The 23728-nt window shown below is 38.6% G+C and overlaps 1 protein-coding gene across 1 annotated transcript; it reads left to right on the top strand.

The window, feature by feature from the left end:
* Positions 1-1903: 1903 nt before the first annotated feature.
* anpeplb (alanyl (membrane) aminopeptidase-like b) lies at positions 1904-23652 on the top strand. Its single transcript, XM_085464827.1, has 20 exons — positions 1904-3083; positions 5322-5464; positions 5587-5735; positions 5891-6011; positions 6560-6714; positions 6968-7081; positions 7175-7318; positions 7404-7469; positions 9394-9459; positions 9853-10019; positions 10535-10617; positions 11365-11498; positions 12489-12544; positions 13627-13774; positions 13933-14024; positions 14956-15066; positions 18896-19063; positions 19182-19322; positions 21003-21066; positions 22589-23652. Exons 1-20 carry the CDS (start codon positions 2455-2457, stop codon positions 22748-22750), a joined length of 2913 nt encoding a protein of 970 aa, XP_085320953.1. The 5' UTR covers positions 1904-2454; the 3' UTR covers positions 22751-23652.
* The last annotated feature ends 76 nt before the right edge of the window (positions 23653-23728 follow it).

Raw genomic sequence — 23728 nt, 5'->3', positions numbered from 1 at the left:
AGTAAATGGGTAAGAGTGTGTGGGAGACGTGGTGCAGGACCAAAAATGCCAACGTGAAGCTCTTCTTCCTAAAAAGCAGCTGAAGAACATCAGCTGTTTCGGTGTGACTGCTCTGACTCGGCTGCTGATTGCTTTCGTTAAGCTGGTGTAATTCTGATCACAGGCTGCCGGGAATGCAGAAACAGTTCATTCCAGTGCTGGGCCACATTATTTTAATCTCGAGTGCCCCCTCTGTGGGCAGGTTTATTGTTGATGTGCATCATGTAAATGTGTTTGTCTGAAGAGGGAGCTAATGAGTTTCAGCAAACTTTACCCTGCCCGTCTTTAAAATTAGTCAGCTTCTGATGTCTCGAAACTTTTTGCACATTTCCTTTGCTGTCACAAAAGGCTGATTATTTCAAGTCAAATTCCAGCTGGTTTTTTTTGTTTGTTTGTTTGTTTGTTTTGTTTTCAGCTTCATTTGTCTGCTTGTGACAGCAGAGACAGTCGAGTTAATGCACTTGCAGTTACCCTTCTTGTCAGCAGAGGTCCTTATTATCAAAGATTTGCCCTTGAAGATTTCTGTCCCTGTTTAAACCTGCACTGGTGTAACTGGTGGTTTACCTGATGGGCTCCTGTTTGTTTGTTTGTTTGTTTGTTTGTTTTTTTAATGGCTGAAAGAAAATGCTCCTGAACAATGTAAAATTACCAAGATTTTGCCTTGATTACCTGTAACACGGTCTGATTTAGATCCAAGTTGCAGTTATAATCTGAATGTGTTTCAACTGGACAAATGCAGAGTAAAAGTAAGAAAAGTCTTTGTAGCTGCTTATGAGACTGAAGCAGATGATTTTTACATTTTTCCTTCTACTTAACTCTTTAAGACCTCAGCAGCTCTTACCCTGTGGTTATCAGAATTTTTGTTACAATTTAGTCGTTGTAAGTTGTAACACGCATAAAATGATGTATTTTCCACCTATAACGTGCCTTTTTCTCTCTCCAGATAATACAGAATTAGAGTTAGACCTAACCCCAGCTGTGTGATGGATTGGGCCTTCAGAGCATTTATGAGTGCAAAAATCTTGGTAATTTAATTAAAGCTTGTTTTTTTTAAACCAAATATCCTTGAGAGAATGTGTGTGTATATACGCGAGAGTGCTTGTAGTGAGAGATCTGGTTGACATTTCACAGATTTCTTCCAAAAGAGTTGTGCTCTGTATTGACACGTGAAAGTTCCTGTTGCTGCCTCGCTTGCACGCATCAATCCAAATTAAATGCATTATGAAACTGATGACCTACCTCTTCCTTTCTAAGGAGTAAATCTTGAACGTAAGAGCAGAAACCTGTGACATTCAGGCAGATGTTATAACATCTGGTTCACTTGTCTCACATAATAAAAATGACAGTTGAGTTTTTGGGTTTACTTGTTTTATTGTTGCTGGGGTCTTTATTTGCTTTGGTATCCGATGTTGATGTAGTTTTAATGTGAACAGGAATGTGGCCTTGCTGCCTCAGCTGCTCATCCACCTGACTTTGGCCTCAGGGCGCTGATGGTTGGTCTCCAGTGTTATCAATATGCTCAGGATGATTTGACCACCTTGACCCTCCAACAGCAACATCTGTTCTCAGTACAAATAACCAGCAACACTCCCATCTCCGGCCCTCTTTTCCTGCATTATTCCCATTTTGCCTATTAGTCTCCCTCCTCTTTCCTCTCCTGAGATGAAGAATATGTGCACAGTGGTCACGGTGGTCGTCGTTACCCGCGGTTGGAGCTTTCCAGGAAGTTTAGTGATGTACCAATCACTACGGTCTATGTTCTCCTCTTTTTTTTTCTTCTGTTTTATTCAGCCCACTCAGCAGTCCTCTCTTTATATACCGTCTTGGTGGGAGAGACTTGCATGGTCTCTGTTTAGATAACAACCCTTGGACCCCTCCTGCTGCAGAGACTTGCTTGCAGAAATTTAAGGAAGAACAGCTGCATTTTGAAACTTTGAACACCTCTTACAATCAAAAGCGGCGATGCTGGATGTGTTCCCCACTGAGGATTTTGTTGTGCCCGGGGGTGTTTGTGTGTGATTGTGATGGTTTGAGGAGTGTTCACAGAAAGGGAATGTGAGGAAGTGTGGGATGGGGTAGGAGAGTGCAGTGTGAGGACTTGCGGTTTACCTAACCCCAGCATTAGTGGCATGACCGCAGTAACCACCTCCAGATGTTTGGGAGCACAATCTGACTGATTATTTACAGTGAACATCGCCCTCTTCACACTGCAATGTGTACTCTTTGCTCCTTTGGCAGTGTCAAAGTTAATGCTTAATCCAAGTACAGACCCTTAATTGCTAAGGCCAAGCCCTGTTTATTGGAGGGAGGTTACATGCCTGTGAACAGATCAGACAGCACAGACCAGAGGCAGACTCACTCAGGGAATCATCTCTACCAGGCAAGCAGCAGGACAGACCAAAAGAAGAAGCTACAATGCCACTGAAGTTTGGAACGACAAAGGCTATCGCCATCGCCTTTGGTGTTCTGACCGTCTCTTCCATCGGCGGCATGTTCACCATGATTATTCTGTTCAAGGCTCAGACCCAAAACATTACCATGACGCCACCTCCAACCCTGCCACCCACCACCATGGCCCCACCGCCAGACATGCGGCTGCCGAAGAGCTTGGTACCTCAGAAGTACGAAATTGTACTCGCAGTTCACCTCTACACTAAAATCATAGAGGAGGGGAACGGCTCCAATCCCAACATCACCACTCCGAACCAGACCATGATCTTCACGGGAAACTCGACTGTCCACTTTCAATGTGCCCAAAAGACGATGAGCATCTTTCTCAACAGCAGATACCTGAACGTGTCCTCGCCGGTGGTGTTGAACGAAAATACAAAAAGGAATATTAAAGTGTCTGGAATGAAACACTACGATGATGAAAGTGACTTCCTCGAGCTCGAATTGATGGATCCCTTGGAGACAGGAGGGAACTACTCTTTGTTTTTGTCTTTCCACGGCGAAGTCTCGGATAATCTGGAAGCACTGTATCTAAGCAGATATACTGATGGTATCTTTGACTATGAAAGTGTAGATGATCCAAATGCGGACAGGTACGTATAAAAGCTCTGCGTATAGAATATATATCAATACATTTAATTATTTGTTGAATTTGGAGTTTCTAAAACAATTTCAGAGCTTTTCATTACTGCAACTTTAAAGTTTACGGTATTCCGTACAATAATCGGCAATTAGAGCTTAGAGGGTTTCTGAGAAAGTGAAAGAAATGTGGTCGTGTTTATTCCAGTTGGAAAAATAATCTATATTAAATTAAATCTATATTTAATTTATTTATTTTTTTATCTGAAATCTATGAAAGTTATGTAAGTATTCTGTATTTAATGCTATTTTTAGGATTTCAAGATTCCAATTTTTTCTGGAGTGAAAAATAAATACAAAATTTAAATTTAAGTGTTTTGTTTTTTTTTATAAGAAAACTATTAAGGGAAAAATATTTGGAAAGGTTTCAAGGAAAAGGACATAAAGGCTGGATGCTAAATACAAACTGAAAAGAGTCAAAGTTATATTAAGAAAAATAAATAATTAAGTAATTTCTTAAATCGATATTTCAAGAAGATGCAACTCCAAATATTAAATGATTAAATAAGTAAATATATAAGCCTTGTTTTTGATTTTTAGCATTGTTCAAAGTGTAATTCCCTTTTAATATAAAGGAGAGAAAAAAATATCTATACAAGCTTACAAACTTTATCACTCAGCCATAATAACTGTAATAATTCATAATAAGCCATAATAATATTCCATCAGGTTACAGAGATGTTCAAGTTTCCACAGTGAATTAATTTCTCAACTTGAGTGTTTTTTAGAAACAGTGAGTCATCTGGATGACTAAACACAGTGATAGCTCAAACACAAAGTCATTTTCTAATATAACAATGATGCATCCCACATTTTTTCAAATCACTATTTATTTTCCACTGACGTGCAGTTCTTTGTGTCAGTTTTAATCTGACATGTAAAACAATAACCCAAACTGACTGTTCATCGTACCCTTATCCTAGATGTTGCACAAACCCATAAAAAATAATTCACAGTGGAACTTTGGCATTAAAGTTACAGAAACTGCGGCCAGGACATTTTTGTCTTTTGATAAAACTGAGTTGGCTCAACTGATTTACACAGCTTAAGATGAGGCCTAATCAAAATGCAGTTAAGCTGGAACCAGTAAGTATCCAACAGAAAGGACAAACAATATCTTTCAGAATGAAAAAACCTGTAATAATAGTAAAATAATCCATTCATAATCAATGTTTGTTACAACACGTCGCTGGGGTAACATCACTGATTGGTTACATGTGTGCTTGCACCTGCAGTGGTGTAATAAGTATTTAGTTACAAGTAAAAGTCCTGGCTTTAAAATGTGCCGTAAAAAGAAGTACACAGGCAAAATTTGCAACAGTATCAAAGTAAAAGCAATCATTCTGCAATACGCTCACGATTTTTATAAATATAATCACAAAGATCTTTTTTCAATAGCATCTTAATCTAAAGACCAGTAGCTTCAAATAAATGTAGGGGAGGAAAAAGGTCAAATTAAACTCTAAAAATAAAAGAAGCTATAAAGCAGCAAAGAAGTTTTTTAAAAAAAAGTAGCTTATTGTTTTTCTGCCTTCTCAGTTTTTGATTCTTGGATATGGTGTCTCACATTGAACTTAAAGAGTTGTACACTTATATGTTTACACATTTACAACCTCTGATCACGCACTATTCTACAGTGAAGACAATAATTTAATACATGTAACCAGCCCGTTCAGGTGGGGACCTCAACTTTTCAACCGCTACACTTGTACTTCATGTATCCTTTCGTCTTTTTCTTTTTTACAAGAGTACTGCTCACAACTCTCTCACATCTTTTTGTTTTTACACATTCATACTCATATGAATTTGTGAGAATCAGGCACATCCAAAACCTAACCAAACCAAACCAAACCCAACATACATGAACACCTAGACATAGAACACAATGAACACCTTGGGATAGTTACACACACATCTTTTTCTCAGTTGTTGTTAACCAGCTACACTCTGTCTTTTCCATTTCTCACTCATTAATGTTTTTAACAAGTTATTGTGCATTCTTTAAATGGTACAATATGGCCACAAGATGATTCACTTGCAATTAATGTAACAAATTAGTCAAAAAAGTGCAGCAACATCATAGTCAAAGACCAATAAAAGCTGTTAGCGATGATAAAGAATATGTTGGGACATTTTGATCCAATTATAAGAGACCTGAACACTCTCTCGCTCTCTATTCCCTGTATGCTTAGATTCATTGCTGCCACCAATCTGCAGCCAACAGATGCCAGGAAAGTGTTTCCTTGTTTCGATGAGCCAGACATGAAGGCTGTGTTTAAATTGACCATCATCCACAGGCGAGAAACCAGAGCTCTGGGAAATGCAGCCCCTTATGGTAAAAACAAGTTCCTGTGTCAATACGCGATATAGGTCACCTGCTGAGGAGTCAAACATTAACTTTAACAATAGGAGTAAAAGATGTCCTCATTATGTATTTCCTTGTTTCCCTTCTTTCAGAAAGCAACATTTTAGATGACGAATGGCAATACACTATCTTTAGAGCAACACCAAAGATGTCCACCTACTTATTCGCCTTCGCAGTGGTCGACGACAGCTTCAAATCCATCCCCTCTCCAAGCTCTGATACTGATCGCGTGGAGATAAATGTAGGCTACATGTCCTGCAGGATGAATCTGATGCAGTGTTATTGATGTTTTTGTTTTTGCCAGTACACTTTGAAAGTCAGCAAAACGGGGCTAGTAGCCAGTGAGGTTTTACTATTTTTACCACTCAGTGCCATTTCTGTGTTTTGTTTGTGCAGACGTATGCTCGTCCTGAAGCCATCAATGCAGGACACGCTGATTATGCCGGCGACATTGCCAGAAAGCTCCTTCGATTCTACGAAAGCCAATTTGAAATGAAATATTCAATGGGAAAAATAGGTAAACTATACCTACTTACATCTGTGAAGGGTCTCAGTCATCCAGGTCATTGTAGTCTAAGCAGCTTGGAAAGAAAGGTGTCTGGACTTCTCGGATGAGAGGTGAAACGTCTTCAAGAAACTTAAAGAAGTCCAGGCGCCTCTCTTCCCAAACTATACCTACTTACATTTCAGTCTTCTTCTTTTATCAGCTCACTTTTGGGGTCACCCGCACAAAACGGTCTTTGTTCAGTATGTTGCTTTTATTGTGGATATAAACTCCCATGAATTAAATGTGTTGAACCCACACTTTGACTTGTTATCCACATTTTATGGCTCACAAGTACTGTTTTTGATTTTTAGATGCATCACTTACTGCTTAATCAAAATACTGTATTGAGTAGCTCATACATGTCTCATAGGGGATAATCTGGTTTTTAATACTGAAGGGTCTTTATGCTCTGATATGAAGCACCTTAAATTATGTTGTTGTGAATTGGTGCTATGTAGACCGAACTGAACTGAACTGATTTGAACAGAATTGTGTCCATTTCTTTGTGATATCCTTAGACCAGCTTGCACTGCCAGACTTATACCCTGCTGCGATGGAAAACTGGGGACTGATCACATACCAGGAAGGATTCCTGCTCTATCAGGAAGGCGTCTCCTCCCTGTTGCACAAGGAAGATATTGCCACTGTCATTGCACATGAACTGGCACACCAGGTTAGAGAGCAGTAAAACAAATAAAGCATCTGATTTCAATCCTCTGAGTCATTTTCCTGTTAAGACCACAGACAGGAGTAGCAAAACATATGGTTTTAGCAGCAAAAGTAAAGATCATTCAACATTTTCACATGATAAGAAACACCGTTTTGGATTAAGGAAGTTGTTTTTAAGTTTATTACAACTTTTACAACAATATTGAATAGCAATGCAACCTTTCCTGTGCAATGATTTATTTTTATTTTGTTGGCAGTGGTTTGGAAATGAGGTGACAATGAAATGGTGGAACGACCTTTGGCTGAATGAGGGCATTGCTACCTACCTATCTTACATTGCTGTGGACAGTGTGGAGCCTACGTTCAATATAGTAAGTCCAGCCTTGCAATATCTCTGGAGTTCTGCTAAATGCTCAGGCAAAATTGTTTAAGCTTACAGTCTCGTCCATGTTTGTTTTCTACAGAAAGAAATATCTATCATGAATGATCTCCACGATGCGTTTAGAGAGGATGCTTTGGCCTCATCCCATCCTCTCAGTCCTGCATCAAAAGAGATCAATACGACAGATCACATCCTTGGAATGTTTGATTCGATCAGCTACAGCAAGGTAGCTAGTCAAAGCTGTTAATACACAATTTGCCACCGTGTGTTTTCTACTAACAGGAACATGTAATCTGTGTTCACTTTGTTAGGGCGCAATTGTGCTGAGAATGCTGGCAAACCATGTGGGAGAAGTTGTTTTCAACAAAGGGCTCCAAGTAAGCAAAAATGATTTTCCTTTCAGGTCCTTCCCAAGGCTTAAACGATCGTGGCTCAAGAGTTGGCAGTTCATCTTGTAATCGGAAGGTTGCCAGTTCGAGCCCCGGCTCTGACTGTCTTGGTCGTTGTGTCCTTGGGAAAGACACTTCACCCTTTGCCTGCTGGTGGTGGTCAGAGGGCCCGGTGGTGCCAGTGTCCGGCAGCCTCGCCTCTGTCAGTGCGCCCCAGGGCGGCTGTGGCTACAATGTAGCTTGCCATCACCAGTGTGTGAATGTGTGTGTGAATGGGTGGATGACTGAATGTAGTGTAAAGTGCTTTGGGGTCCATAAGGACTGAGTAAAGCGCTATACAAATACAGGCCATTTACCATTTAAACTTAAAAACAAACAATAAAACTAAAGGGTTTCACTTGACTGCCAGTCTGCAGTTGAAACTCACTTCTGCCAAGACAAATGCAGAATCCTGGAAACGTTTTCATGAGAAAATCCAACCATTTTGATGATGTCATGGCTCATGTATCTGGAGCCACGACAATATTGAAAGAGGACACAGATGTAGCAATCGTACCGTTTGATGCTTTAATTAGCTATTAAATCTCATCTAATATGCATATAACTTGTTTGCTTTTGAAACCAAAGTCTTGGCAAATGTAAGGAAACGGAACATTTGTGAAGTCCCTTGTGTGCTACAAAACTCTGAGCGCCTCACAGGCTTTTGAGATGGATGGAAAGGAAGAGCAGATTTGGCTGGCCATAATTGGTGCCAGATATTGACACATAGGCTTACGTAGCCACAGCTTGTGGCATTACGAAATGAACTCACTAATTTTTGTCCACAGGATCAGGATTTGTCCCACTGTAGCTGTCATCCCTGTTAGTCTGACTTACTGAACTGGGCCACTTCAGCCCCCCTGCAACTCTGATGTTGGAAGAAAATAGATGGGTGGAATTTATGAATGCAGCTTAGCAACAAAGCTTGCAAGTGTTAGCTGATAACTTAGCACTCCAGCCTTTGATCCAAATATGGTAACTTCTGCATTTAAAAAAAGAAAAAAAGACACGGTGGTGGCCAAAATGCTAATAAGGCATCACAATCTGCACTCCAAAACCAGTGGGTGGTGTCACAGTGGTTACGCCCATCCTTTGAATACAGTCTTTGATCCAGCGGTGTATTGTTTCAGTTTAGTCGTGTAAAATGATCTTTGGAAACTTTTGAAACAACTGAAAAAATAATAATAACACAAAGTTGTAATTCCAAAATGGATCAGGCTTCATTTGAAAGGCAACACTTTCTAGTTTCATAAAACTTGTCTGTATATCATGTGGCTAAAATAATCCCAAACCCTCGACAGGTTGCAGGTAACCTGGTGTATTCGAAGAGGTTAACCTTTTTTTTTTTACCATCAATAGACACCAGCTTCTGTCATACATCCAAATTGAACATGTTGAAAATAAAGCCCTCAGTGCTGCTCTGAACGAAAGCATTCCAACATCTGGTTCGTGTCTGCAGAAATGGGGAAGGCACGCAGCTTTTGTCCACTTGTGTTTTCCACTGCCTCATGCAAAATGAATAAGGGTGTTGTGTTTTCCTTGTCAGATATACAAGGAAGAGGCTAAATGTCTGTTCAAACCTTCATTTTTGTAACACACCAAACTCATTGTGAATGTTCACGTGTATCCGGGCAGAAGACTAAAAACAAAACAAACAAAAAAACAAGGAAAAACTAAAACGTTTTTTACTCAGAGATTTATTACAACATCACATCTCCCTCAGGTCCAACTGCTCACAGCTGCAATTGAATCTTTTCACCCAGCTCTTATTCCAACAGCTCCACGGGGAAATAATTCTTTTTTTGTGCCTGATGCAACTGTGTCCACTGTTACTCAATCGTTCTGATTTGCTCTGCTTTCATATATTTCATAGATGTATCTCAAGGCCTTTCAATATGGAAACGTAGAAAAGGATGACCTCTTGAAGTATATACAAATGGTAAGATGATAAATTATCCAGGCTGTTTTATTCTGCCAAATTTCTGTTGCTTACTCTATGCGTGCCTTGTCATCAAAATCATTCCCACACTTTCATTGCCTGAGGATTAATCACAACATTGTATTTATCCCAGATTTTAAGTATTTTGGACAAATCATAGTTTTTGGTCTGTGTTTTAGCTCATTTAATTTAAAACAATGGCTAGCACATTAAAATGCCAAACAGCAGCTTTTAGAAAGCAAAGACCTGCGTGGTATATTTAGCTCTTTTAAAGCAAAGGGTTCGAAAATGTTCAGATACTAATGAATTCAGTTATCATAAATCATATTTACAAATACATCGGGTTTGGACTGCACATGGAAAGATATTCATTGGCTTGTTTAATGTTGGCAGGCTGCGAATCAGAACCGCGGTAACAAAGCTGTCCGCAACACTGAAGACATCGCTGGATTCATGAACCCTTGGACCACCCAAAGTGGCTATCCTGTCATTACCATCAACACTACCAATGGACAAGTCTACCAGAAGCAGTTTCTCTTCAATAACTCTGCCAATTCCTCGTAGGTGTCTTCCACATCTTTCTACAAACTTGACCTAACTTTGTGTAAACCAACTATTTTTTTTCCAGCCTAGACAAATCTGTAATAAAATCATCTAGCTTGAGTTAACATTTTGTACCACTTTTAATGATAATACAGATTAAATAACCATCTGTGGTAAAAAGTCAAGTTATTCAATGAATAACTCACATCGTTAAGAAAGTATTGGGCCACAACTGATTTCATTGCTTTTGGATGCGCCTTTGCCTTCGAACTCCATGATGCTGCCATGATGAATCATACAGGGTCCAGACTGGGATACCTCCAGATCCTGGAGACTCTGGCATGATAGTGGCACAGATTAGGTTATTACAAAGGAAAATAGATTTCATGCTCATGTTTTTGTCTCTAAAATGCTTCTTTTCAGTTTGTGAGCTTTAAAAAGTCTGTAAAACTCACAATTATTGCTCACTTTATTTTCTGGGGCATGTGAAACTACATCCAGTGTAAGATCTACCTGTTCTTTTTCTGTTTAGCAATTCATGGACAGTGGAGATTGAGTTCATCTCAAATGCGTCGTCTAAATTCGAGAAAGTGTATTTGTATAACAACAAGCCAGGTAAGATGCAGGAGAACACAAAGTATTTTTTATTTTACATCTTATTATTAATGTGGGATGAGACATAATCAAGCCATTGGTTAAAAAAACAAACAAACAAAAAAACCACAAGCATTTTTCAGTGAAATGTTTATTTGCCCCAAAAGTTCTTAAATCAGCTACAAAGGCTTTAGATATTCCTGGAATGGAATTTTCTTTAAATGCACAAAAATAAAAATTGGCCAAAGAAATGTTTTGCATATATTTTAGGAGGTATAGAAAACCATTAATCACATACATCGTTAATCATCCTTAGTGTTGCTGAATTTGAATGACATTTGTGCATGTAATGTTGCAAACACATACAGTGTCAGAATAGTTAATCATACAAACTGACTTTCAAGACACAAAAAAGCATCAAAACAACTACAGATAAATAGATGTGAATCCCAAATGCCACCTGACGTGTCCGTGAAAAAATACAGAACAAAAGGAAGCGATAATGGGAATTTGTCACAAAGAGTAAAAGAGTTGCAAAAATGACATCAAAGATATACGAACCAAAAAACGGAGATACAAAAACATCTGGGAGAAGCAAAATGACTGCACACAGTGCATCTGCTTTCAGTTTGGTTGTCTTCATGTTTTTACTTCTTAAGTCTCGTCTCAGTCTCTGTCAAGTTTCCTTTTTCTCCATTCAAGTGCTTCATTTTACTCACTCGCAAAAAAATTTAACACATTTTCAACAAATTGATGTCTCGTGAACAGTAAACAAAGAAGCTTTCATAGCTAAGAATGGTGAATGGATCCTGGCAAATATCAACTGCATCGGATACTACAGAGTCAATTACAATCCAGAGAACTGGGAACGCCTTCTAGCACAGCTGCAGAAGAATCGGCATGTAAGTACTGGGCCACTCCAGTTTTACACATTTTACTGGGTGATTTTTACTGGAAATATTACGACATCTTATCTTCTGAAGCTTCTTTGTTCCATACCAGGCAATAAATGCAGGGATTTTGTGAGTTATTGGTTAATTATCAAAATAAAATCTAATTACATTTATATAAACTGACAAGGTTATATTGAAGAGAAATAACTTATTGTCGAAGGCAGATTCATTGGACTGCAAAGGTTTTCTAGAGGCTTTAAAGAGCAACAATAAAAGCATCCAAGTTTGCTTCCTTTATTACACAGTGAAGTTTGATAGATTGTGTTGGAGGGTAAGCCAGAGATGCTGTTTGAACAAAGTAGACCAGACCAAGAATTGGCCTTGAACCAAAAGCTCAGAGGTTAACTCAATCCTTCAAAGCGAACATTTGTCGTCGTAGATCCCGAGTTACACAAAAAAGGCCTTACTTGTGCCTCACGTATAACTTTTACAACTAACCTGCTTTTTTCTGGATGTACGAGTCTGTAGTTCTATCAGCAATGTCGTCACCATGTTCACGGATTGTTTGGTTGGTTGATCTACCACTCAGTTGTTCATGTTCTGTCATCAATAATTCGCGGTGCAGAGAAAGAAAGCTTTCTTAACGCCTGTGACTTTCCATCCAGTGCAACGAACGGGGCAAGGGTTACTATTGTTACAGTTTCTGCTACAAAGCACACACTGACTAAGGCAACTCCTCTTAAACACTTGTCATAAACATACCTGAATTCCCTCTGACACTGATTGGGGAACAAAACAAATGGTGGAGGGAGAATAATTTTGTGGACAAACACGGGATAGCAGGAGTAGAGAATTCCAGGTTAGTGGGTGGGAATCAGATGGCAAGGAAAGTCATGTTCAGTAACCTTTAAAGTCTTTAACTTTAAAATGGCAGCTCCCAGGTAAGAAAGAAGTAGCGCTCGGTGGCTCTCTAACTTTGAAACTCTTGTGTTTTTCCAGAGTATCCCGCTGTTGAACAGAGGGCAACTTATTGATGACGCATTTAACTTGGCAAGGTACTGACTGTGACCTGTTCATTTAATAAAAAAATAATAATGCTGTGCTATTAATATATTAGATATGTTAAGCAATAAGAGGAAACTAGAACGTCATTAAGAAGTCCACTTAACTTAACATGCAGCTTTGCATCAGGCAGTGGTTTGCTGAATATTTAGATCTGGCCTTTTGAAAAACTCTCTCATTCTTTCAGTATTAATCACAAACCCCCTTCCAAACCAAACAGCCTAACATTATTAAATGTTATTTGACATTTATTTTACCAAAGAACGTGGCTACTTTGCTCCAGTTTCTAGGGAAGGCATTTATTTGAGATAATGAAGTATATTATATGTGTTTTATTGAGATATTGGATTAGCTGGAGCCTGTCATGGTAGGCTACACCCTGGACAGGCTGACACGCTATCACAGAGCTAACACACGCTATTGACACCCTGCTGCTTATTGCAGCTAGCTGGACATTAACCCTGTGAGCTCTTGTTATGATCGGTGTTATCCCCAGCTCTAACCCTAGTCTTGGCAGTCGGGGTAAAAAAAAAAAATCCTTGTAACTTACAGGCATTACTTACATTTTTCCCCCAAAAATGCCCTTTTGTTTTTCTCCAAAACTCAGGGTTAGACATGCCAGTGATTTCAACTCATACCTCAGAGAGTTAAATGCAAATAGATAATTTTCTTTAGACAACAACATTTGTCAGCAATCATTATTTTACTCATCCGGTCATCTGTCCAGGATAGGGTTGAGTTTTGTTAGAGCCAATTATTAAACAGGCAAATCCCGACAAGTCACAGCGGGCACTTTAAATAAAGTCTGAGACATTTTGCCGCTGCAGTATTTCTAAAAAAAACATTTTCCATTTGATCTGATGCTAACCAAAGACATCCCAAACAAATTGTGGAGACTTAATTTTTTCATAACATTTAGCTGTAAGAAAATGTGATTGTAGAAGCAGTCCCATTGGAGGTTGTATAAATAAAAATGGCTAAAGCACAGGCGGTGTGTGGATGCTCCAATATTGCTTTTTTGTGAATTTTGAATAAATGGCTGTACTGACTGAGATCTCACTCTTGTTCTAATCAGGGCTAAACTTGTCAACGTGACTCTGGCTCTGAATTCAACCCTTTTCCTCACAAAAGAGACAGAGTTTCTTCCCTGGGAGTCAGCGGTCAGGAATCTCGAGTACTTCATCCTCATGTTTGACCGCTCTGAGGTGTATGGACCCATGCAGGTATCTGTCATCTGTTTTCACTAGTTGTACAACTTGTCTTATGTTATTATATTTAACAGGCTTAATGTGATCTTCTGATTTTGTTGATGTTCAATAATTGGAACAATGTGCAGAAAATATTGTATACATTGCCGAAACTCTGCCGTCTCTTCCTGCAGACATACCTGCGGGAACAGGTTAGAGAGCTGTATAACGTCTTCAAAAACGACACGGACGATGACCGCGTCCCACAGAACGATCACTCCTTACAGTAAGTAAGATCTTTATTTTTAAGACGGAATTCAACCTGAGTTAATCGTCAACAGATTTACACATGCTTGCATGTAGTTTACGGTTCATAAAATCACACTCGAGTCCAAAGGTACTAATAAAAAGCAGATGTGTGAGTTTGTATTTTTGCCTTTGTGCTGTAACAGATGTGTGATGTGGACTGTCAGTGTTGTTTTAAAGGAAGCAGTTCTCGTGTCATCAAGGATCATTTAAAGTGGTCTGCTTTTTTCTCATATAAACTGTTGCAGGGGTGGATGTTCATGTTAAACACGGCCAAGGTTTCAAATAATGACTTCATCAAAAAACACAGGTCTCAGAAAGAAAGAGTGGGGATATCTGTTAACTGGACTGTTCTAGTAACGTATAAGAATAAAACTGTAGAGCTGGAAGTAAGAATGATAAACTGTAAACTGATTATTTGATAATTAATCTTTGTTTATGTGGCACAACAATATGGCATTATAGGTCGACGTGATAATGAGGGTAGAATTAGTCTTAGTGGTATCATTTTCACCTTTCCTTAGAAATTGCCACTTGTTAGTCATTTATTCTTCTGTAACTGCACTTTAAGTGTCACTAAGAGTACATTCAGCTGCTGAAAATTACGCCCCAAGTTAGAAACATTTACCGGGTAAATGCTGAGCAGTCACTGGCTGTATGGCTAGACCACAAAGTGCTACCAAAAGATGACATAAAAGAAAGAAACTGGAAGCTTTCAATGAACGCGTAGGCCCTCTCGGTTTCAAAACCATTGGTAAAACAATTCGTTAGAGAACTGTCAGTGTTAGATGAGTAGTAAGAGTCCATTTAAGGGTTAAAAAACTCCTGTCTCCAAATTATTCTCATATTTGGAAACACTCTGGCATTTCATACCTTTGCATTTATCATACAAAATGTTGTTCCATCCTAAGGTACACCCAGCTCTTAGCCATAAAGCTGGCATGTTCCAATGGACTACCAGAATGCGTAGAGATGGCTAAGCAGAAGTATGCCGCCTGGATGGAGAGCAACAATACCAACAGGTGTGGACTTTTCTAGAATAAGTATCTTTGTTTTCTGTGTCACACTTTCTGGAATTATCCAATGATCATCTAACTGTATTAGCTTTCCATATATTCTGTAGCTTTGCTCTCCGGTAATGATTTAGTAAAGGTATGTGTAATCTAATCCCTCTTTCATGTCAGTTGTTGGTATCTGTGCATTGTGGATGTTGGTAAAGCTGCACTTGGTGGGATTTTCAAGCAATCTCACTCTAATTTTCAATTCCAACATCTTTTCCCAAACAAGTGCTCTGGTGCGCTTACAGCTAGCATTTTTGAAAAGTTTCCAAGTGCAACTTTAAAAAATTGGGACTAAGACTGTATATAAAGGATGGACGTAGCCACAATGACATCACTAATTGGTTAGGGACCTTGAGGCGTGGATCTGACTAAGAACCTAAGGAACAACACGACACTCATCTGCAGTGTCGGGGAAAAGCAGACAGTGTATTCTCTCAACCCCAAACTGGTTGCAGTAAATAGCTGCCCCTCTCCAAGCCTGCTTCTGCTGCAGGTGTCTTCCTGTAAAAAAGGAGTTCTTCCTTCCATGTTTCCACATGTTTGTTCATAAGGGATTGTCTGATCGCTGGGGTTTTCTCTGTAATATTTGTAGGACCTTCGATTTCCTATACAACAAGCTTTGAGGCTACGTCTATCTTTTATTTACAGTTAAATACGTTCACTGCATGTGCTTGTTACTTCAATGTGGAAATGCCTTTGTGCTTGACTGCAATACTGTGTGGATATGTATGCTCCATGTTATACTGTATACACATTATAAATTAGGGCGGGGGGGCATATTCTGGATTTGTTATCTTGTGTTCAAGAAAATCAAAATCATCTTCAGAGAAGTCACAGAATAGTAACCAAAGTCTGACATCCATGGATTCTTTTATATTCTTTAGCCTTTATTTTGTCCAAAAATGCTCACTTGGGCCGTGTATATGTCTGACTTTGCCAGATGTGACAACAACTTCAATCTAAAATGAGTACATCAAGGATAAAATGAGATTTAATTAGATTTAATTATGTCAGACTTAGACATTCTGTCAGTTTCTTTTGCTATATCACTATACTAAAAAGCAAGACTGCAGAAAGACAAACAGACACTCGTCTCACACTCATGACTCCAGCATAGTGAACCCAGCACTTAAGCTCTCAACTTAATCACTTACTGTAAAACCGCTAAGCACACTTTGTCTTTTTAATCTGGGGGTGTTGAAAGTCAAGAGGTCGAAATAAATATTTTCGCCATGCAAAACCTGAACATGAAATGGGAATATAATTCAGATGTGGATACACATGAATACCATATTTCCTTTATCATGTAACTCAGACATTTATGATGGGATACAAATAGACTATAAAAGAGGCTAAAACAGGTCTTGCATGTACAGTGGGGCAAAAAAGTATTTAGTCAGCCACCGATTGTGCAAGTTCCCCCACTTAAAATGATGACAGAGGTCAGTAATTTGCACCAGAGGTACACTTCAACTGTGAGAGACAGAATGTGAAAAAAAAATCCATGAATCCACATGGTAGGATTTGTAAAGAATTTATTCGTAAATTAGGGTGGAAAATAAGTATTTGGTCACCTCAAACAAGGAAAATCTCTGGCTCTCACAGACCTGTAACGTCTTCTGTAAGAAGCTTTTCTGTCCCCCACTCGTTACCTGTATGAATGGCACCTGTTTGAACTCATCCTCTGTATAAAAGACACCTGTCCACAGCCTCAAACAGTCAGACTCCAAACTCCGCCATGGCCAAGACCAAAGAGCTTTCGAAGGACACCAGGAAAAGTATTGTAGACCTGCACCAGACTGGGAAGAGTGAATCTACAATAGGCAAGCAGCTTGGTGTGAAAAAATCAACTGTGGGAGCAATCATCAGAAAATGGAAGACATACAAGACCACTGATAATCTCCCTCGATCTGGGGCTCCACGCAAGATCTCATCCCGTGGGGTCAAAATGATCATGAGAACGGTGAGCAAAGATCCCAGAACCACACGGGGGGACCTGGTGAATGACCTGCAGAGAGCTGGGACCAAAGTAACAAAGGTCACCATCAGTAACACACTACAACGGCAGGGAATCAAATCCCGCAGTGCCAGACGTGTTCCGCTGCTGAAGCCAGTGCATGTCCAGGCCCGTCTGAAGTTTGCCAGAGAGCACATGGATGATACAGCAGAGGATTGGGAGAATGTCATGTGGTCAGATGAAACCAAAGTAGAACTTTTTGGTATAAACTCAACTCGTCGTGTTTGGAGGAAGAAGAATACTGAGTTGCATCCCAAGAACACCATACCTACTGTGAAGCATGGGGGTGGAAACATCATGCTATGGGGCTGTTTTTCTGCCAAGGGGACAGGACGACTGATCCGTGTTAAGGACATAATGAATGGGGCCATGTATCGTGAGATTTTGAGCCAAAACCTCCTTCCATCAGTGAGAACTTTGAAGATGAAACGAGGCTGGGTCTTCCAACATGACAATTATCCAAAACACACCGCCCGGGCAACAAAGGAGTGGCTCCGTAAGAAGCATTTGAAAGTCCTGGAGTGGCCTAGCCAGTCTCCAGACCTCAACCCCATAGAAAATCTGTGGCGGGAGTTGAAAGTCCGTGTTGCTCGGCGACAGCCCCAAAACATCACTGCTCTCGAGAAGATCTGCATGGAGGAATGGGCCAAAATACCAGCTACTGTGTGTGCAAACCTGGTAAAGACCTATAGTAAACGTTTGACCTCTGTTATTGCCAACAAAGGTTATGTTACAAAGTATTGAGTTGTATTTTTGTTATTGACCAAATACTTATTTTCCACCCTGATTTACGAATAAATTCTTTACAAATCCTACCATGTGGATTCATGGATTTTTTTTTTCACATTCTGTCTCTCACAGTTGAAGTGTACCTCTGGTGCAAATTACTGACCTCTGTCATCATTTTAAGTGGGGGAACTTGCACAATCGGTGGCTGACTAAATACTTTTTTGCCCCACTGTAGCTGTGCCTCCAAGATCAATAAATGGCCTTCAGATTATTTTATCCCAGTTAATAGATTTCATGTTCCATAACAACAGCTTTTTGTATCAGAAAGAATTAAATAGCCAAAGCTCAAAGTGGTTTATATTTGCTTTATCGCTCCCGCATTCTTGGCCTGCATGTTACTGCAGTGGTTAGCACAGTTGCTGCAAAGCAGAAGGCTGTAGGTTTGAATCTGCTGCTCTGCACGGCGTCTCTACCAGTGGTATTTGTGGAGGTAGGGAAATGAGCACGATTCGTGATTTGTCTGTCTCTACGGCTCTGCCAGGATACCTCAATAACACAAGTTGAAGAAGTCCTTAAGAACCTGGATGGATGGGACATCATTTCACTTTTCAAACTAATTTAGACATCAGGGGACATTTTCTCTTTTAGCATATGGACTTTTCCAAATCTTAAAAAATCTAGCAGTGTTGTGTTTTCATTGAATTTTTGATGGGTGGGCAGATGTTGGACCATGCCATTGGATGTCTTCTTTTTCAATTGTCAACAACGTCAATAATTTGAGCATTTTCTGTGACTTCTGTAAACATCAATATATAAACCACATACATAAACTGACAATGTTCACAGTCTACTATACTGATGAGCCATTTCTATAAAGTATAATGGACTGCATTTTATTTTGGCGGGTAGAGTTTTTTCTTATACTGCTGATGAGATTCCTTCTGAAGCAAAAACATGTGATGTCAGCCGTCCAGCACAAAGAAAAAAATGTGAAAATTAGATGGTCCTGAAACAGGAAAAATAAAGTGTGTGCGTGTGATTCAGCATCCACCCAAACCTGCGGTCTGAAATCTACTGCCAAGCTGTGGCTGCTGGTGAGAAGGAAGAGTGGGAATTTGCCTGGGACATGTATCAGACCTCCAGCAACACCTCGGAGAAAGAGCAGCTCCGTCGTGCTCTGTCCTGCACCAAGAAGATCTGGTTGCTCAGCAGGTAAAGCATAAAATCCTAAAGTGTATGCCACATGTGTAAACTGTTTTAATAAAGCAGTTCCCAATACACATGGGTTTTATTCATTAGGTTTCCAGTAAGAGCCTTCCTTATCTTGCAGATACCTTGATTACACTTTGGACCCTGAGAAGATACGTCTGATGGACGTCGCTTCTACAATTTACTACATAGCCCAGAACTCAGCGGGGCAGGCGCTGGCCTGGAACTTTATCAGAGCAAACTGGGACTACGTCAGCCAAGGGTAGGTTGCTATTTAAACTGCTTTTAGTCCCTCTCATATTGGTTTTTACAGATGCCATCTCATTTTCTGAGTCATCTCTTTTGCACTGTGGATTAGACAAACATACATGATGCCAGTATTCTTGGGTTGAGGTTGATGATAGGTCACATTTCCTTCAGTGATGAGTGTTTATTTAGCCTTTTTATTCCAACAAATTTACAAGGAGTTTAAGAATTCATGGCTTACCTCAGAACATACACTTATAAAGGTGGAGGAGTTTCCATAACACCCCAGTTAGATGTGTGAAAACTCTGGATGAGCTCAGTTTTTGGCAGTATGACCTCATTTCAGCTGGCTTGTAAAAATGTGAATTTGCTCAGTGGCTTCCTGTTGTAGAATTGCGAGTATATTTCAATGGTGTTGGCACAAAGCAACAAAAACAACCAACCCACAGCAGCGTGTTTCTTTTTTTTCCTCCTATTGATTTAGTTCAAGAAGACAATAAAATGCAGCACTGTTGCAACCATTGGTAGCTATGTTTCTGACTATTTAACAGGAGGGACAATGCAAAAAGAAAATATCCATATATGGGATTACCTGGCTTGGTGTGGATATGATCTTGTGGTGTCTGCATTGACCTTATGGCTCTAAGTTTAATGTGATTAAATATTATCTCCTTTTTAGATCTGTTTATCTATGATGGCCTTCTGGAGTGCAGTTTGAAGGCCATAAGTTTTCAGCCAAAAAATGACCTGCCTTTAAGAAGACGTGTAGCCTGTTTTAGGTCGTGGTTTCAGGTTTTTCCTCCTGAATTCGACATGTTCATTCAGTCTCAGCTGCGCCTTCAACCCACTTGCCAGCATCAAACAGACTAACCAAGACTAGATAAGAGAAATCTTTATTGGTGTCCACAGGGGAAATGTAGTTGCTTGAGAAACTTGAAGCTAATGAAGAGCAAAAAAAAAAAACATTAACAGTACAAGTTTTGCTAAGAAACAAGCCAACAGTGTCAAGATAACTACAATATTTTTTCAGGATTGGGTGGAGACCAAAACTGAACTAACAAAGTAACGTTACCAGTTTTTGGTTGAAAATGAAAATATGGCGAGGGCTTGGGGTTATATGGCGCCACCACATGTTTCTCGATTATGTTTTGGCTTCTGCTTTATGCGCAGAGGAGACATATTTGCTGCTTCATCACAGAGAGTCGAGGGCCTCGGCTGGTTCAGGGGCCAGATGTTTATAGAGCACTTTTAGTGACCTGTGAACAAACTAGCTGGGCCATAAAAAAATCAGGCATTTATAAACAGTCGACTATAAAAATCCTGCACTGTGTCATCAAGTGCAAAGGTCCTGTTATTTAATCACTTCTTATCATTACCTCTCCTGTTTGTGCTGTTACCAGGAAGTTAAAATAAACTGTATCACAGTATAATTAAAGGGGGGGGGGGTCATTTCGTGGCCACACTGACATGCGAACGTTATCTAAAGTAAATTATTTAATCAGCAGGGGATTGAAACTCAATTTTTCCTTGACTAATCATTACCTGTCATTACCAAGTTCATAATGTAAAACAAATGAAAACTAACTAAAACTAACCATCAGTATCAACTTACGGTAGTTGATACTGATGGTTAGTATCAACACTTATAAATGAATCACTTGAGTTTCACTGAAAACTGTTGCTAATATTTTACCAGGGACGGGGCGATGCTGATTGCAGGAGTGACCAGCAGATTCTCGACAGAGTTTGAACTGGAAGAGGTAATTTACCAGTCATTTTTATTGCTAAAATGAGTATGAGTATGCAGGAGTATGAGTTGTCTTTCTAATCACAATCCAGTAATCTGCTCACACCAAATCAGATACACCCCAATACTTCATTTATTTATGACTCCATAATTAATCTTACTTACCTTTGACAGATGACACAGAATTTGTGTCATTAGCTTTATTTCCCTTGTACTAATCAGCAGTTCTCAAAACTCTTCTTCATTAACACATTTAACACGGTCATTTTTATTTGTATGAAGTTAACTGCTACAAATGACACATTAGTTTCTGAAATCTCACTTGACAAAAGCTGAATGTCTTATTTTTCAACTACGTTTCAACTCATATTTATTCAATTACATAACAGGTTACTCACATATTATTTACCTTCAGCCACCCTTTTACCTTTTTCAGCAAACATTTACATTTAGCCACATATCAACATTCTTTATTTTAACTTTATATTAATGTTACTGTTTTACTTTAGCTGTTCTAATCATTGCTTTTAGTTTTTTTTATATTACTTCCAACTATTTCAGATCTTTAGCTTTTTTTTTTAATTGTTGAATTTATCATTTACATTTAGCTTTTTAAACATTCATAACTTACTTTTAGATATATTTTAAAAATGGGAACTATTGCTTTTCACTTTTTCAATATCATGTCATGTTTCAGGTAATTAAATTATTAGCTGTTGTTTTAACTAAATTACTTCGTTGTATCTTTATCTTTCAATACATATGTAACTTACATTAGTTAAATATTTTATTTAACCGTTTTTCATGATTATAAATATGACATTTTCTTTTTTAACCTTCTGAAGATAATTTTAAACATTTTACCTGCCAATACTTTTGGCCTTTAAACATTACTAAATGAGTATTATTTAAGACACTGTCTGTGGTGTTTTCATTATTTATGCTACTTATTTGAGCTTTTTCAACATTTCCAACATTCACAGCTGTTCAGAAAAGGGAAAGAAATGTAATTTCACATGCTGTTACTTTTAGCTATATTTTAACAGTGGCAACAGCTGCTTTTAGCTCTCTCTTTTAGCTTTTTTTTTTTTTATCTAAATGCTAATTACAATATTGTAGCTATTCTTTTAGCTAATTACTCCAACATATCTGTATCCTTTTCAATATGTGTAAATTAGATTCAATATTTTATTTAATCATTTTTTCATGAGGGCATAATTACATTTTCTTTTTTATCTTTTAAGTTTATCTATGAATTATATTTTATTTTTAACTCCAAATATTTTAACTGTTGCACCAATTACTTTAGGCCTTTCAACATTGTTGAATTATGTTGAGATCATTGTTTTATTCACCGTCTATAGCATTTTCATAATTTATACTACTTTAGCTTATATTTCAAGTATTGTATTTAATTTAATAATGTTCAAAAACTGATAGCTGCAGAAAAAAGAACAGAAACGGTCTTTCACATGCTGCTGTGTCATGCCAACACCTAACTTTGTGTTTTTTTTCTCACCCCTTTGTGTCTACAGCTCATGCGTTTTCAAAATTACGACCTGGGTGGTGCCTCCAGGGCTGTGTCTCTGGCCATCGAGCAAACCCAAGTGAACATCCAGTGGGTCAAAGAGAACAAAGACGATGTTCTGCGGTGGTTCGAACAAAAAACTTCTTCTGTAAGACAAAAGGAGTACTAACAGGTTCAGAGCCTCTGATCTGATTGCCAGCTTATTCTCTCGAAGCTGCACATTTTTAGTCAATATGACTTTACAAGAAAAAGAATTGAATGTAATTCAATTCCAAGCTGAAATATGACTTGTGCAGCACATAGTATATTATAATAAGTACTAAGAGAAATGTTCAGTATTCATGTATATACTTCTGTGCATTATTTATACCATACACTCAATGAAAATGGAGAAATAAAAACCAATCTGTTCAACATTTGTGAATTTTGCACATAATGCTAATGAAGGATGTATTAGCTGTATGGCTGCATGTTAAAAAATTGCATTTATCCTAGAAAATCCATTGTTGCTTTGCATAATTGCTTTTTAGGGGTTTGTTTAGTTTAGTTTATTTTAAGTGAAAACAAACGTCTCTTTGTTCCATTTGCTTCTGTTGCCACTTTGTCGTTTGCAAAATCTATTAAATGTGCTATAATCAAGAAGCCAAACTGATCTTGCGTTGCTGAAATTGTTATATTTAATAATAAAATACACACGAGCCTTTTAATTGTGTTACTTTGGTTAATGGGTATTGCAACAATGTCACAACTGGAATGCTTTTGGGGTGTGACTGCTTACAGTTAGGAAAAACGAAAAGTTTGTTCCTAATATGTTTAAAAGTTGATGTCCCTTACCCAAAGAGACTATATGTGTGAAATTTAAATGATACAATTTTAGGGGGAAAAAAAAACCAATATAAAACTTGAAAATCGTCAAAATTTGTCTGTTTCTTAGTCTGTATCTGCAATACAGGCACACTCTCTGAAGTGCATCAAGTTTGGTCTCAGTAGTTCTTTCCTGAAAATATTGAAAGCATTAAAATAAAAATTGTTTCCCCAAATTTTGTTGCATTGCTCCTATGTTCTAAAATGCATTAATGATGTGAATGTGATTGTGATTTGAGGCTTTATAACTGACTTTCCCTGAAGAAGAACCCCAGCTGGGTTT

The sequence above is a fragment of the Copadichromis virginalis genome, linkage group LG7, assembly GCF_057382275.1.
Source record: "Copadichromis virginalis isolate Kocher_CV1m ecotype Utaka linkage group LG7, C_Virginalis_male_GT1.1, whole genome shotgun sequence".
Classification (NCBI taxonomy): domain Eukaryota; kingdom Metazoa; phylum Chordata; class Actinopteri; order Cichliformes; family Cichlidae; genus Copadichromis; species Copadichromis virginalis.
Note: the sequence above shows the minus strand (reverse complement) of the source record. Positions and strands in the feature narration are given on the sequence as shown.

Bases quoted from the DNA above. Each gene is read 5' to 3' on its own strand.
- anpeplb (XM_085464827.1), top strand. From the start codon at position 2,455: ATGCCACTGAAGTTTGGAACGACAAAGGCTATCGCCATCGCCTTTGGT. The intron at 5,736-5,890 runs GTAGGCTACATG...TTGTTTGTGCAG, and splicing joins CTGATCGCGTGGAGATAAAT to ACGTATGCTCGTCCTGAAGC. The intron at 13,775-13,932 runs GTATCTGTCATC...CTCTTCCTGCAG, and splicing joins AGGTGTATGGACCCATGCAG to ACATACCTGCGGGAACAGGT.